The sequence below is a fragment of the Tamandua tetradactyla genome, chromosome 8, assembly GCF_023851605.1.
Source record: "Tamandua tetradactyla isolate mTamTet1 chromosome 8, mTamTet1.pri, whole genome shotgun sequence".
Classification (NCBI taxonomy): Eukaryota; Metazoa; Chordata; class Mammalia; order Pilosa; family Myrmecophagidae; genus Tamandua; species Tamandua tetradactyla.
The window spans coordinates 33,631,449-33,646,227 of record NC_135334.1 but is presented as its reverse complement, the minus strand read 5'-3'; the positions used below and the strand labels follow the sequence as shown (position 1 = coordinate 33,646,227).

General features: G+C 37.9%; 1 protein-coding gene across 2 annotated transcripts in view; it reads right to left on the bottom strand.

Annotated features, from left to right (window-relative positions):
* NPAT (nuclear protein, coactivator of histone transcription) overlaps positions 1-14,779 on the bottom strand; it is a 93,318-nt gene that overhangs the window by 61,970 nt on the left and 16,569 nt on the right. For both annotated transcript variants that reach the window (XM_077113054.1, XM_077113055.1), the window contains exon 2: positions 5,004-5,122. In XM_077113054.1, the coding sequence (XP_076969169.1) occupies positions 5,004-5,122 (119 nt within the window). The remainder of the gene's footprint in view (positions 1-5,003; positions 5,123-14,779) is intronic.

Sequence of the window (14,779 nt, the reverse complement as noted above, 5' to 3'; positions counted from 1 at the left end):
AGTTATGTCTCCTCTTCCATTTCTGATCTTATTTATTTGCATCCTCTCTCTTCTTCTTTTTGTCAATCTTGCTAAGGGCCCATCAATCTTATTGATTTTCTCATAGAACCAACTTCCAGTCTTATTGATTTCTCTACTGTTTTCATGTTTTCAATTTCATTTATTTCTGCTCTAATCTTTGCTATTTCTTTCCTTTTGCTTGCTTTGGGATTAGTTTGCTCTTCTTTCTCCAGTTCTTCCAAGTGGACAGTTAATTCCTGAATTTTTGCCTTTTCTTCTTTTCTGATATAGGCATTTAGGGCAATAAATTTCCCTCTTAGCACTGCCTTTGCTGCGTCCCATAAGTTTTGATATGTTGTGTTTTCATTATCATTCGCCTCGAGGTATTTACTAATTTCTCTTGCAATTTCTTCTTTGACCCACTTGTTGTTTAAGAGTGTGTTGTTGAGCCTCCAGGTCTTTGTGATATTTCTGGCACTCCGCCTATTATTGATTTTCAACTTCATTCCTTTAGGATCCGAGAAAGTGTTGTGTATGATTTCAATCTTTTTAAATTTGTTAAGACTTGCTTTGTGACCCAGCATATGGTCTATCTTTGAGAATGATCCATGAGCACTTGAGAAAAAGGTGTATCCTGCTGTTGTGGGATGTAATGTCCTATAAATGTCTGTTAAGTCTAGTTCATTTATAGTAATATTCAGATTCTCTATTTCTTTTTTGATCCTCTGTCTAGATGTTCTGTCCATTGATGAGAGTGGTGAATTGAAGTCTCCAACTATTATGGTATATGTGTCTATTTACCTTTTCAGTGTTTGCAGTGTATTCCTCACGTATTTTGGGGCATTCTGGTTCGGTGCGTAAATATTTATGATTGCTATGTCTTCTTGTTTAATTGTTTCTTTTATTAGTATATAGTGTCCTTCTTTGTCTCTTTTAACTGTTTTACGTTTGAAGTCTAATTTGCTGGGTATTAGTGTAGCCACTCCTGCTCTTTTCTGGTTGCTATTTGCATGAAATATCTTTTCCCAACCTTTCACTTTCAACCTATGTTTATCTTTGGGTCTAAGATGTGTTTCCTGTAGACAGCATATAGAAGGATCCTGTTTTTTAATCCATTCTGCCAGTCTATGTCTTTTGATTGGGGAATTCAGTCCATTAACATTTAGTGTTATTTCTGTTTGGATAATATTTTCCTCTACCATTTTGCCTTTTGTATTATATATATCATATCTGACTTTCCTTCTTTCTACACTCTTCTCCATACTTCTCTCTTCTGTCTTTTTGTATCTGACTCTAGTGCTCCCTTTAGTATTTCTTGCAGAGTTGGTCTCTTGGTCACAAATTCTCTCAGTGACTTTTTGTCTGAGAATGTTTTAATTTCTCGCTCATATCTGAAGGACAATTTTGCTGGATATAGGAGTCTTGGTTGGAAGTTTTTCTCTTTTAGTAATTTAAATATATCATCCCACTGTCTTCTAGCTTCCATGGTTTCTGCTGAGAAATCTATACATAGTCTTATTTGGTTTCCCTTGTATGTGATGGATTGTTTTTCTCTTGCTGCTTTCAAGATCCTCTCTTTCTCTTTGACTTCTGACATTCTAACTAGTAAGTGTCTTGGAGAACGCCTATTTGGGTCTAATCTCTTTGGGGTGCGGTGCACTTCTTGGATCTGTAATTTTAGGTCTTTCATAAGAGTTGGGAAATTTTCAGTGATAATTTCTTCCATTAGTTTTTCTCCTCCTTTTCCCTTCTCTTCTCCTTCTAGGACACCCACAGCACATATATTTGTGCGGTTCATTTTGTCCTTGAGTTACCTGATATCCTGTTCAAATTTTTCCATTCTTTTCCCGATAGTTTCTGTTTCTATTTGGAATTCAGATGTTCCATCCTCCAAATCACTAATTCTATCTTCTGTCTCTTTAAATCTATCATTGTAGGTATCCATTGTTTTTTCCATCTTTTCTACTTTATCCTTCACTTCCATAAGCTCTGTGATTTGTTTTTTCAGTTTTTCTATTTCTTCCTTTTGTTCAGCCCATGTCTTCTTCATGTCCTCCCTCAATTTATCGATTTTGTTTTTGAAGAGGTTTTCCATTTCTTTTCGTATATTCAGCATTAGTTGTTTCAGCTCCTGTATCTCATTTGAACTATTGGTTTGTTCCTTTGACTGGGCCATATTTTCAATTTTCTGAGCGTGATCCGTTATCTTCTGCTGGTGTCTGGGCATTTAGTCAGATTTCCCTGGGTGTTGGACCCCACAGGTTTAAAGATTTTTCTGTGAAATCTCTGGGTTCTGTTTTTCTTATCCTGCCCAGTAGGTGGCGCTCGTGGCACACGTTTGTCTGCGGGTTCCACCAGTAAAAGGTGCTGTGGGTCCTTTAAGCTTGGAAAACTCTCGCTGTGGGGGAGGTTCGCCAGCCGAAGCGGGTTGGAAGAGTGCCAGCTGGTCCAGGGTTCCGAACGCGGGGAGGGTCGCCGGCCGCCGCAGCCCGGGAGAGTGCACCGTTCCCAGCCAGACCGGGGTGTCACGTGTTTGGAAGTGACCCACCCGGTCACCGTTCTCCGCGGTCTGGGGATTTCTGATCCAATTCTCTCAGTTGGTCCGGTGGGCCTCGCGTGGTGAGGGCACTAGCCACTGCGGCTTGAGGGGACCGCCTGCCCAATTCTCCCAGCTGGCCTGGGAAGGAGGAAGGGAGGGACTCCGGCCACCTTCTGCCCCGCCTGGGAAAGCCCGCGCCCCTCGGGGATCTCACCGGAGCTGGTTCTCCCAGACAGTCAGCCATTCCAGGATGGGGTACGCTGTCTTTTTGATCTCTGTCGTGTCTCCGGGAGCTGTTCTGTATCGTTTCTACTTCCCTAGTAGCTGTTCTGGAGGAAAGGTGAGGGTGGCAAGGCTGTCGAGGACGGTGGCGGAGGAGCCAGTGAAGGCGGAAGAGGGCACAGTGGTGGTTGGAGAGCCGATAACCATGGTTACGTAGAGTCCAAAATCTGTAGGGAAGGCTGTGAAGCTGATGATTCCGATGGAAGCTGTAGACGAACCCACAGGAGAGGCTCGCTGGCCGAAGCAGGAAGAGCTCCTTTTTGAGTGTTAAACGTTCTTTATATATTTCGGATACAAGTCCTATGTTAGACATGTCAATTTCAAATATTTTCTCTCAGCCTGTGACTTGTCTTTTCATTCTTTAAACAATGTCTCTTATAGAACAAAAGTTCTTAAATATTAAAAAGGTGAATTTACCTTATTTCTCTTTTTAGGCCACATTTACAACTTATCACAAAATCCAAGGTCAGGCAGATTCTTCCCAATGTTTTTTCAGTAGAAGTTTGATGCTTCTACGGTTTTCATTTTGGTCAATGATTCATTTTGGTTAATTTTTCATAAAGTATGCAGTACATGTAGAATCACTTTTTTCTGTATGGATGTCCAGCTATTCTGTGCTATCTGCTGGCAAGACTATCCTTTCTCCATTGAATTGCCTTTCCACTTTTATAAAGAAAAACAATTGACTACATTTGTGTGGGTGTATTTTTGGGATCTCTGTTCTTTTCCACTAAACTATGTGTCTAACTATCTACCAATACTGCTCAATCTTGATTAAGTCTTGAGATCAGGTAATAAGTCATTTACTAGTTTTTATTCAGAATGAAACTATTCTCAGTTGCTGTGCCTTTCCATATTAATTTTAGAATTAAGGTTTTTGCTATATACTAAAATACTTGCAGAAATTTTTGATATACATCAAATTCAGGAGAATTCATAACAATGTTGTATCTTTTGATACATGACCACAGTTTCTCTCTCCCTTTATTTAGATCTGAAATTTCTTTTATGCAATTTGCAGCATAGTGGTCCTAGCACATATTTTGTTAGATTTACTATCTGAGTTGTTGGTTTTTTTAAAATTTGGGACTATTTTAAGTGGTTTTTAAATACACCACACACACACTCAAACACTTTTTTTTTTTTTTTTTGCATGGGCAGGTACCAGGAATCAAACCCAGGTCTCTGGCATAGCAGGCAAGAATTCTGCCACTGAGCCACTGTTGCACTGCTCAAGTATATATATTTTCTTTTTTTTTTAAATTTATTAATTAAAAAAATAAAGAAGCAAAATAAAACAACATACATAATCAGTAATTCACAATATCATCACTTAGTTGCATATTCATCATTTCTTAGAACATTTGCATTAACTCAGAAAAAGAAGTAAAAAGACAACAGAAAAAGAAATAAAACAAACACAGGAAAGAAAGAAAAAAAAAGATTATACCTACCATACCCTTTACCCCTTGCTTTCATTGATCACTAGCATTTCAAACTAAATTTATTTTAGCATTTGTTCCCCCTATTATTTATTTTTATATATACATTTTATATATAGTTTCAAAAATTTCAAATTCTAATTGTTCACTGCAGATATGTAGAAACACAACGGTTTTTTATATTGGCATAGTATCCCGTAACCTTGCTAAACTTCAGCAGTTCTGTACATGATTTTAGATTTTAACAGTTTCAATGTCTTTTGGCAGCCATTAATGTAGCCATTCGACATAGGATATTTTCTATATATACTTCTAGAATATACCCATTAAATACTGAATGAAGTTCTAATGGTCTAGAGATATTTAAAAAAATAGATAGGACAAAAAAAACAAAACCAAAACAGATGAAAAAATGACAAAACACCTGTTGTATATTTGTCTGAAGTAAGCAAAGAGGATACGCAATAAAAAATATCAGCTCTAAGGACAAGCAGCAGGGAAAGTAACCAGAAATGAGGGCCCCATTTTGCAAGTGATTCTCAGAGGCAAAGTTGTAATTCACTGAAAAGCCTTGGCATAAATACGTAAAGAGAAAGAACAGCTGGCCTTCTGTTGGATCTTCCTAGTCTTGCAATGTCCATGAATTCTCATTTTGCTGATATGCTGATTTTAAAATTGTGTTTATTGTCTCTTATGTTGGTCAATAAGGAAATCTTTTCCTTGAGGAATAAACCACTCACCAGTAAGCAAGCTGGGATAAAACCTTCATCTGTACAGTGTTCTGCATATTCTTTTAAATTCGAACTTTCCAAAATAAACGTCTGGCAGGTAGAAGTGAGGTTTTCTTGTTGTAAGTAACCTAAATAAAAAATAAAAGTTTAAGTACTTTCAGTAATTCTAAACTTTCTGTAAAACTGCTGTTCAACAACCTAGAGCAATTACCAATATCCTAGATAGGGTCTCAGGAGGAATATACTTTTATTACGCCTCTGTACCCAGAAACACTAGGTTGTACTGATACAAACAGGAATACATGGAATAGACAGTTCCCCTTGATGACAAAAGAAATCTAGCTAAACTAGAAATATATGGTATTTGAGAAAACGCAATTACTTGAAAGTAATGCTTATAGGAGACCTAGTAGGGAAATCAGTAAGTTGCTCTATACACTCCATAGTGATGAGGCTCTCGATTTAGTCTCACTTCCCAAATTATCAAAAAACTACACATCTCAAAACATTGACTTATTCGTATATATTACCTATCTGCACAATAGTTTAAGAAAACAAATGAATAGAAGACATATTTTGCATGCAAGATATTAATAGGAACTTCTATGATTTCTAATTTATACCCTCTGGGAATCAAACCACTCCTTCAACAAGAACCTTAACATTCACAGCTAACAGATATTTATGGACCAATATCATGAACCAGAGGTCAGTACTTTTCACAAATATGAATGCTTTATTTGTCCTGACTTGCAGCCTATGCTCGTTCTTGTGTTTCTTAGGATTACTGACGTTTACCTAATTCAACCACTAAAAACAGTGGTAGCATAGTATAAAGAACACTGGATAGAACGTTGAGAGAATGAGTTCTTTTTCTATTATGTTAATACAAGCATTAGGATTCTGGAAAATCACTTACATTCTGCAGGACTCAGTTTATTCACCTATAAAGCATCAAACTTGTCTCGAATTGTGGAGCAAATCTGGTCACACTACTCCCTGCATGAAGCCCTTCAATTGATTCCATAGCTTTCAATTTAAATGAAATTCTGAGAGATTACTGTAGGGAATAGCTGAATAAGGAATCTGAATATCCTTTCCTCCATAAAAGCAATGAGGACACTGGTGAAATGATCAAAATCAACTTTTTCAGAACTCTGGAAATTTAAAGGCTTGGATTAATTAAGGGAGTATTAATTAAAGGAAAATCAGTACATCTCAGTAAGAACAGTAAACCTGGTGGTAGTTTAACTTAGCCTAATCTAAACCCCCTCTCTCAAACTGCATGGCAGCCTTAAAAATCAACATCGTACACTCATGGTGAAATCAGCAGTCTAACAGTCACTAGAGTGATCAGAATGGGGCTGGAATTTTTTCAAGACCCCATTCCCAGCAAACTGTCTTCATTTGACCTGTACGGCAATTCCCTGGAAAGCCCTAATTGTATGGCTTATCTTTATGTGATCTTCATCAGAGACCAGCTTTTCCTTTTGGGACTTTTGCTGAAAATAATCAGTGGTAATTGTTTAATACCACAGATGCTTGAGAAAGAGAGAATAGTTGGGACAAAGAGCAAGTTAACCAAAACAATTAACAGGAATGAGATGTCTAGAGAAGACTTTATTAAGAAATGACATATTTCTGGGATGCTAGAAGGCCGCAAATGGACAAGCCATGGGCATCGTCAGCAAAGACCGAAAAAGGCCCTAAGGGTTCACCTCTGACTGACAATAAGGTTCTGAACCAACAGGAAGCGAAGGGTAAGGTATACTTATTAATTGCCTGGCTGTGTGTTGGAAGTATGACTCAATGCTCAAAGAGAAACCCTGGACAACTACTGGGAGACATACTAAGTCCAGGCACCAAACAAAATCAATGTCCAATCATTAGGTGATAACTAAGTTAACCAGAGACTTCAATGGCCATATCCAAAGTATACAGACTTCATACAATTAGTTCAGAAAATCACTAAAGAAACAAAGCAACAGGTACACCTAAAACAACCATTGAAGAACAGCAACAACACACCCCAGGAAGGAAGGAGTATCTAATTTCCAGAGTTGCTACATTATTTAAAATGTCCAATTTTCAACAAAAAAATGAGACATACTGAGAAACAAGAAAATATGGCCCATGTGTATTATCAAAAGCAGTCAACAGAAACTGTCCCTGAGGAGGCCTAGACATTGGACTTACTAGATAAAAACTTTAAATCAACTCTTTAAAATATGTTCAAACAAAGAAAAACATTCCCTAAAAATAAGAAAAACTGAGTGATGCCTCTCCAAAAACAGAACTTAAAAAAAATTAAAGTGATAGACATAAGTTCATGTCAAGATGGTGGTGTGAAGTGCTCCAGGGTTCTATTTCCCCACAAAATCTTTGAACACCTAGAAAAAAAATGGCACAGTTATCTTCCTCACAACTATAGAACCAATCTAAGGGTTGAGATGAGGAAACAATCTAAGGCTTGAGATGACTAGATGCACAACAAATGAAGAAAAAGGCAACATAAAATGGTAGAAAATCCTTGAGGTGCTTTTGCTGGTCCTTTTCCCACTACCTTCCAGGCTCAGCATGATGCATGCCTGAACTCTCAGCACAGATATCCGTTCCTGTTCAGGAGGGAGGACTGTAACCACTGTGTACATACTAGAGTGCATTGTCTGTGCCAATTTAATTTACGGAGTGGGACCTGAAACAAAGGCTCAGCATGATGCATGCCTGAACTCTCAGCACAGATATCCGTTCCTGTTCAGGAGGGAGGACTGTAACCACTGTGTACATACTAGAGTGCATTGTCTGTGCCAATTTAATTTACGGAGTGGGACCTGAAACACTGAACAAGGACATCTGTCTCTGCCTCACCATCCCAGAACTTGCCCTAGACTCAAAAGTAGATTCTAGATGGTTAAATCAGTTTAAGAAACAATCAAATAACAGTAGCCTGTGAAAAAAGGATTACTGGCTTAAAGAAACACAATCCAGCACCCAGATAGGGAAGAAAGACTATTTCATAGGGAGAAAAAGAAGAGGCAATTTAGTGAAAATAGAGAAATACCTAAGGTTGCAAGCATATGCCCAGGACAGGACATATGCTCTGAAAGACCAGAGACGACCTGTATTTTCTCTTCTGGCTGTTTATCAGGTTCTTTGGTGGGAGGGCTAAACTCTGAAGGAACACAACGGCCAATACAGACACAAAGTGCAAAACTATAAAAGGTGATTTTTTTTCATCTGTGTGTGCTTTTTGATGGCTCCTCATATTCAAGGACATCACTGTCATATCACTAGTTGGATAGAAATTTAAGAACCAGCTCAGTGACTGAATTCCAAAGTCAATACATTAAATTATAAAAATACATTAAATTATAAACAAAATGACAAGGTAAACAAATAGGAAATGATGCATTATTGAAAGGAACAAGCCCAAACACCAGAAAGCATCAATGAAGAATGTGAGACTTTAACATATCAGATAAAGACAGTAAAAAAAAGTCATTAAATATGCACAAAGACCTAAAGGAAAACAGAAAACCTGTACATGAACAAAAAGAGAATTTCAAAAGAGACAGCAATTATAAAACGGAATACAAAGAAATACTAGAGATGAAGTCCACAATAACTAAAATAAAAATCTTTCTAAAGGGTTTCATTTGCATTTTGGAGTAGGGAAAAGAATCAGTGAATTCAAAGATAAGACAATTAAAATTATTGCTTGAATAACAAGGAGGAGGGAAAAAAAATTAAGAAAAGTGAACCAAGGATAAGAAACCTGAGGGACACCATAAAAAATATGAATATACATGTTATGGGAGTTCCAGAAGGAAAAGAGAAAGAGGCAGAAGAATATTGGAAGGCATAATGAGTGAGAAACTTACCAGTTTAAAAAGGACACAAATATATCCATCCAAGAAGCCTAATGGATCTCAAACAAGAAAAACTCAAAAGAATCTTATATCAGACATATTTTAATTAAATTGAAGCAAAAATAAAGTGGGAATCTTTAAAGCTGCAAAAGAAAAATAACGTGCCATGTACAAGGGAGTGTCAATAAGATAAAGTACTGTTTCCTCATTAGAAACCATGGAGACAAAATGGCAGTGGAATAAAATATTTCAGGTGCTGAAAGAAAATAACTGCCAATCAAGAATTCTATATCCAGTAAGAATGTCTTTCAAAACCAAGGGAGAAATTAAAACATTATCATATAAATAAAAGCTGAGGGAGTTCATCACAACTAGACCTGCTCTAAAAGTAATGCTAAAAGTTCAAGATGGGATAAAAATGGATATAAGACAGTAGACTGGAGCCAAACAAGGAAAAACAGACTTTTTGTAAAGGCAAATAAATGGGTAATTATAAACGCCATTATTATCTCATTGTATTTTAAAAAAAATTTATTTATTAAAAAATTAAGAAATCAACTAAAACATCAACACACATAATCAGTAATTCACAATATCATCACTTATTTGCATATTCATCATTTCTTAGAACATCTGCATTAATTCAGAAAAAGAAATAAAAAGACAATAGAAAAAGAAATAAAATGAACACAGGAAAGAAAAAAAAAAAGATTATATCTACCATACCCCTTACCCCTCGCTTTCATTGATCACTAGCATTTCAAACTAAATTTGTTTTAGCATTTGTTCCCCCCATTACTTATTTTTATTCCATATGTTCTACTCCTTTGTTGATAAGGTAGATAAAAGGAGCATCAGACACAAGGTTTTCACAATCACACAGTCACACTGTGACAGCTTTATCATTATTCAATCATCCTCAAGAAACATGGCTACTGGAACACAGCTGTACATTTTCAGGCAGTTCCCTCCAGCCTCTCCATTACATCTTGAATAACAAGATGATATCTACTTGATGCATAAGAATAACCTCCAGGATAACCTCTCGACTCTGTTTGGAATCTCTCAGCCATTGACACTTTGTCTCATTTCACTCTTCCCCCTTTTGATCGCGAAGGTTTTCTCAATCCCTTGATGCTGCGAAGGTTTTCTCAATCCCTTGATGCTGAGTCTCAGCTCATTTCAAGATCTCTGTCCCACATTACCAGGAAGATCCACACCCCTGGGAGTCATGTCCCACGTAGAGACGGGGAGGGTGGTGAGACTGCTCGTTGTGTTGGCTGGAGAGAGAGGCCACATCTGAGCAACAAAAGAGGCTCTCTTGGGGGTGACTCGTAGGCCTATATTTTAAGTGGACTTGACCTATCCTTTGTGGGGTTACGTTTCATATGAACAAACCCCAAGACTGGGGGCTCAGCCTATAGCTTTGGTTGTCCACACTGCTTGTGAGAATATCAAGAATTCAACTTGGGGAAGTTGAACTTCTCCCCATTCTCACCATTCCCCGAAGGGGGCTTTGCAAAAACTTTTCCACTCACTGATCGAATCACTCTGGGATTCATCGGGGCATCACTCTGGACAAACCAACAAAATCTCATGTCCTACCTGAGATTCCAAGTACTTATGGCATTCAATCAAACTATCTATGTAAGTTATATTAGGAAATGCACTAGTCAAAATATAAATTCTGTAACAAACATTTTTTTGCTTTAGTCTCACACAGGTGACATTTTAAAATATTAATTACCATTTATTTTCAGCACCCTGCAATAATGACATTCCTTTGTTCTTCCTCATGCAAAAACATTTTTAAAATTGTACATTGTGCATTTCACTATTATTATACACTCTAGGCATTCCTAGATTATACCATCTCAATCTTTAACATCTATCTTTCTTTCTGATTTCATTTATGTCCCCATTCTGATTTCATTTATGTCCCCATTTCTGATTTCATTTATGTCCCCATCATTGTATTTTTGGTATACAGCTCCATTTTTTCACTTCTTTCAGAATCTAAATTGTGGATACATAAAACATAATAAATATATGGTTTGGAACATACAGTGTACAAAGATATAATTTATGGGAGACTTCTGGGAGATGGTGGAATAAGGAGAAGCAGAACATACTCCTTAACCAAAAACACCTAGAGAACAGGCAAAAACTGTCCAAAGCCATGGTCTGGGGGCTCAGGAGACTAGAGAAAGACCACTGACTACAGCATAGAGCTGAATAAAAAACAGAAGAAAAAACAAAAAGTTGCAAATTGCAGCGACTGAACATATCAACACCCATCCTTGCCCCAAGGCTGGCAGTTGCGCATCACTCAGGTTCTTGTCAGGTTCATGAGACAGGGCACAGTCTTCATATAAATATTAGATGGCGAAGCTAATGCACCCAGACCTGCAGACCAGAGCCTTCCCAAATTGAGCTTGGGAGCCAACAGCGCCACTGTTTCCACAAAAAGAGGAGCTGTGTTGAGTAAAATTAAGCTTCCTTGTGGCTGTGGAGCCCATTTGCCACCCCAAAGGCCAGTAGCTTTCGGCTGGTCTGGACCCTGCCCAACTGGCTTGCTGCCATCTCGGAAAGCAGGGCTGCAGTGGAACAGGCTGCTGAAGAGCACCATCTGCTGGGAAGGCTGGGGAAATGCAGTCTGGGAAGATGTTTGCTTGACCCTCTAAGATTCTTTGGTATAGGTCTGCAGCCCCTAAGGCCCTTTGGTATGGTTCTGCACCCCATGTGAGACCCTAACCCTGGTTTGGCTTAGAGCTGACTACTCAACAAGCACTATGGAAACAAAAAGGCAGTGGTATGATATATTTAAGATACTGAAAGAGAAAAACTGCCAGTCAAGAATTCTTTACAAAGCTGAATAAAGTTTTACCCTTAAAAACTGAGGGAGAGTTTACAGTAGTCACAGATAAATAAAAGCTGAGTTTGTTGATGAGAGATCTGCCCTATAAGAAATACTAAAAGGCGTTCTGCTAGCTGAAAAAAAGAGACAGGAAAAAGATGCTTGGAGGAGAGTACAGAAATGATGATTGTCAGTAAAGGTAATTAAATGGATAAAAAGGAAAAATGATAGATTTGACAGATAAAAGTCAAAGGATAAAGTGGTTGAACTAAGAACAGCTTTTACAATTAATAACATTGAATGTTAATGCATTAAACTAAAAGACACAGATTCGCAGAATGGGTAAAAAAAAAAAAAAAAGATTCATCTATTTGCTGTTTACAAGAGACTCATTGTAGACCCACAGATACAAACAGGTTGAACATGAACAGATGGAAAAAGATTTTCCACACAATCAGCAACCAAAAAAAAAAAAAAGCTAGGGTATTTATACTAATATCAGACAAAATAGATTTGAAATTCAAAAATGTTATAACAGACAAAGAAAGTCACCACATGTTAATAAAAGGGGTAATTTTCCAAGAAAAAATAAGAATCATAACTATTTATACATGTAATCAAAGTACCCCGAAGTACATGAGGCAAACACCGGCAAAACTAAAGTAATAGTGGGAAACTTCAACACACCACTCTCTTCAATAGACAGAACATCTAGTCAGAGGATCAATAAGGAAAAAGAGATCCTAAATAATATGCTAATGAACTAGATCTAACAGACAAAAATAAATTATTACACCTCAAAACAGTATATATATTCTTCTCAGTACTCATGGAATATTCTTCAATATCTAGTGATAGGTAATAGTTTCCTAGACCTTACACCCAAGGCACAAGCAAAAGAAAAAAATGAATGGGACTGCCTCAAAATCGAGTATGTCAGTGTATCAAAATGCCTTCGTCAAAAGGATGAAGAGAAAGCCAGACTACGGAAGATAATATCTGGAAACCATGTATCTGATAAGGGTTTGATATTCAGAATATATAAAGAAATCCTATAATTTGATAACAAAAAGACAAACAACCCATAAAAATGGACAAATGACAGACATATTTCTATAGGAAATACAAATGGCTAAAAAAGTAAATGAAAAGATGCTCATTTTCACTAGGTATAAGGGAAATGTGAATCAAAACCACAATAAGATATCATTTCACACCCACTAGAATGGCCACTAGTAAACAGGAAACCGTAAGTATTGGAGAAGATGTAGAGAAAGAGGAACACTTATTCACTGCTGGTGGGAATATAAAATGGTACAGCTGCTGTGGAAGATGATTTGGTGGGTCCTCAGAAAACTAAATATAGAGTTGCTTTACTCTCCGGAAATTCCAGTACATCATATATGTACAGAAGATCTGAAAGTATGAACTTGAACACTTACACACAGATGTTCACAATGGCATTATTCACAACTGCCAAAAGATTTAAACAACCCAAGTGCCCACCAACCAATGAATAAATAAAATATGGTATATACTTAAAATGGAATTTATTCAGCAGTAAAAAGGAATGAAATCTTGAAGCCACCAACATGTTTGGACCTTGAGGACATTATACTGAGTGAAATGTCAGAAACATGGACAAATATTGTATGCTCACACTGATATTAACTAATTATAATGAAAATCTATATTCATGAAATCTAGAATATAGGTACCAAGGAGATAGAATAAGCAGAGGGAATAGGGAGTAATTGCTTAATATGTGCAGAATTTTTAGCTAGGTTGAACTTGAACCTGGAAATAGATAGAGGTGACAGCATGTTTTCGTGAGTATAATTAAAAGTGCTGATGATATGTAAACGTGGTTGAAAGAGATAGTTTAGAATCACGTATGTCACTGGAAGGAAAGCTAGAGGTTAAAATATGGGAATGTATAACACGGGGAACCCTGAGGTAGACAAAGATGTGACTGACATAAAGTTAAGCTCTTTCCTGAACCAGAACAAAGGTACACTTTACAAGGAGTAAATAAAACCATGGTATATGAGGGGAAATGTACCTACAGCAAAGTATCGACTATAACAGTAATATCTTAATAGTCTTTCACCAACAGTAACAAATGTGCCATACCAATACCAGAAGCCAACAACAGTGGGTGCCAAGAGGTATGGGATGTGTCATGGTCAGTTTCAGTGGTCAACTTCGTCAGGTTCAGCACGATATGCAGGTACCACCCAAAAGTGGACAGCTGCAGCAGTATAATCCCTTTCTGGGGTGTCCTTGAAGGACAGTGGTGAGGGGAAATTCTACCAGTGGGTAGAACTTCTAACAGTGCACCTTGTTCATTTTGCTTGAAAGGAGAACTGGCCAAGGGGCATTTGTATAATGACTCATGAGCTGCTGCTAATGGTTTGGCTGGATGGTCAGGGACTTGGAAAGACCATAATTGGAAATTAATGAAAAAGAGGCCTGGGGAAGAGGTATGTGGATAGACCTGAGTGGACTAAAAACATAAACATATTTGTGGCCCATGTGAATGCACACCAGAGGGTGACTTCAGCAGAGGAAGGTTTTAATAATCAAGCGGATAAGATGACCTGTTCTATGGATACCAGTCAGCCTCCTTCCCTAGCAACTCCTGTCACTGCCCAATGGGCTCATGAACAAAGTGGTCATGGTGATAGGGATGGAGGTTATGCATGGGCTCAGAAACATGGACTTTCACTCACCAAGGCTGACTTGGCTACAGCCGTGCTGAGTGCCCAATCAGCCAGTAGCAGAGACCCACACAAAGCCCCCGATATGACACCATTCCCGGAGGTGACCAGCCAGCTACATGGTGGCAGGCTGATTACATTGATGACTCCCTTCATAGAAGGGGCAGCGATTTGTTCTAACTGGAACAGACACATACTCTGGATATGGGTTTGCTTTCCCTGCATGCAATGCTTCGGTCAAAACTTCCATATGTGGGCAGGCCACAGTGGCTCAGCAGGCAAGAATGCTTGCCTGCCTTGCCAGAGGACTCGGGTTTGATTCCTGGTGCCCGCCCATCT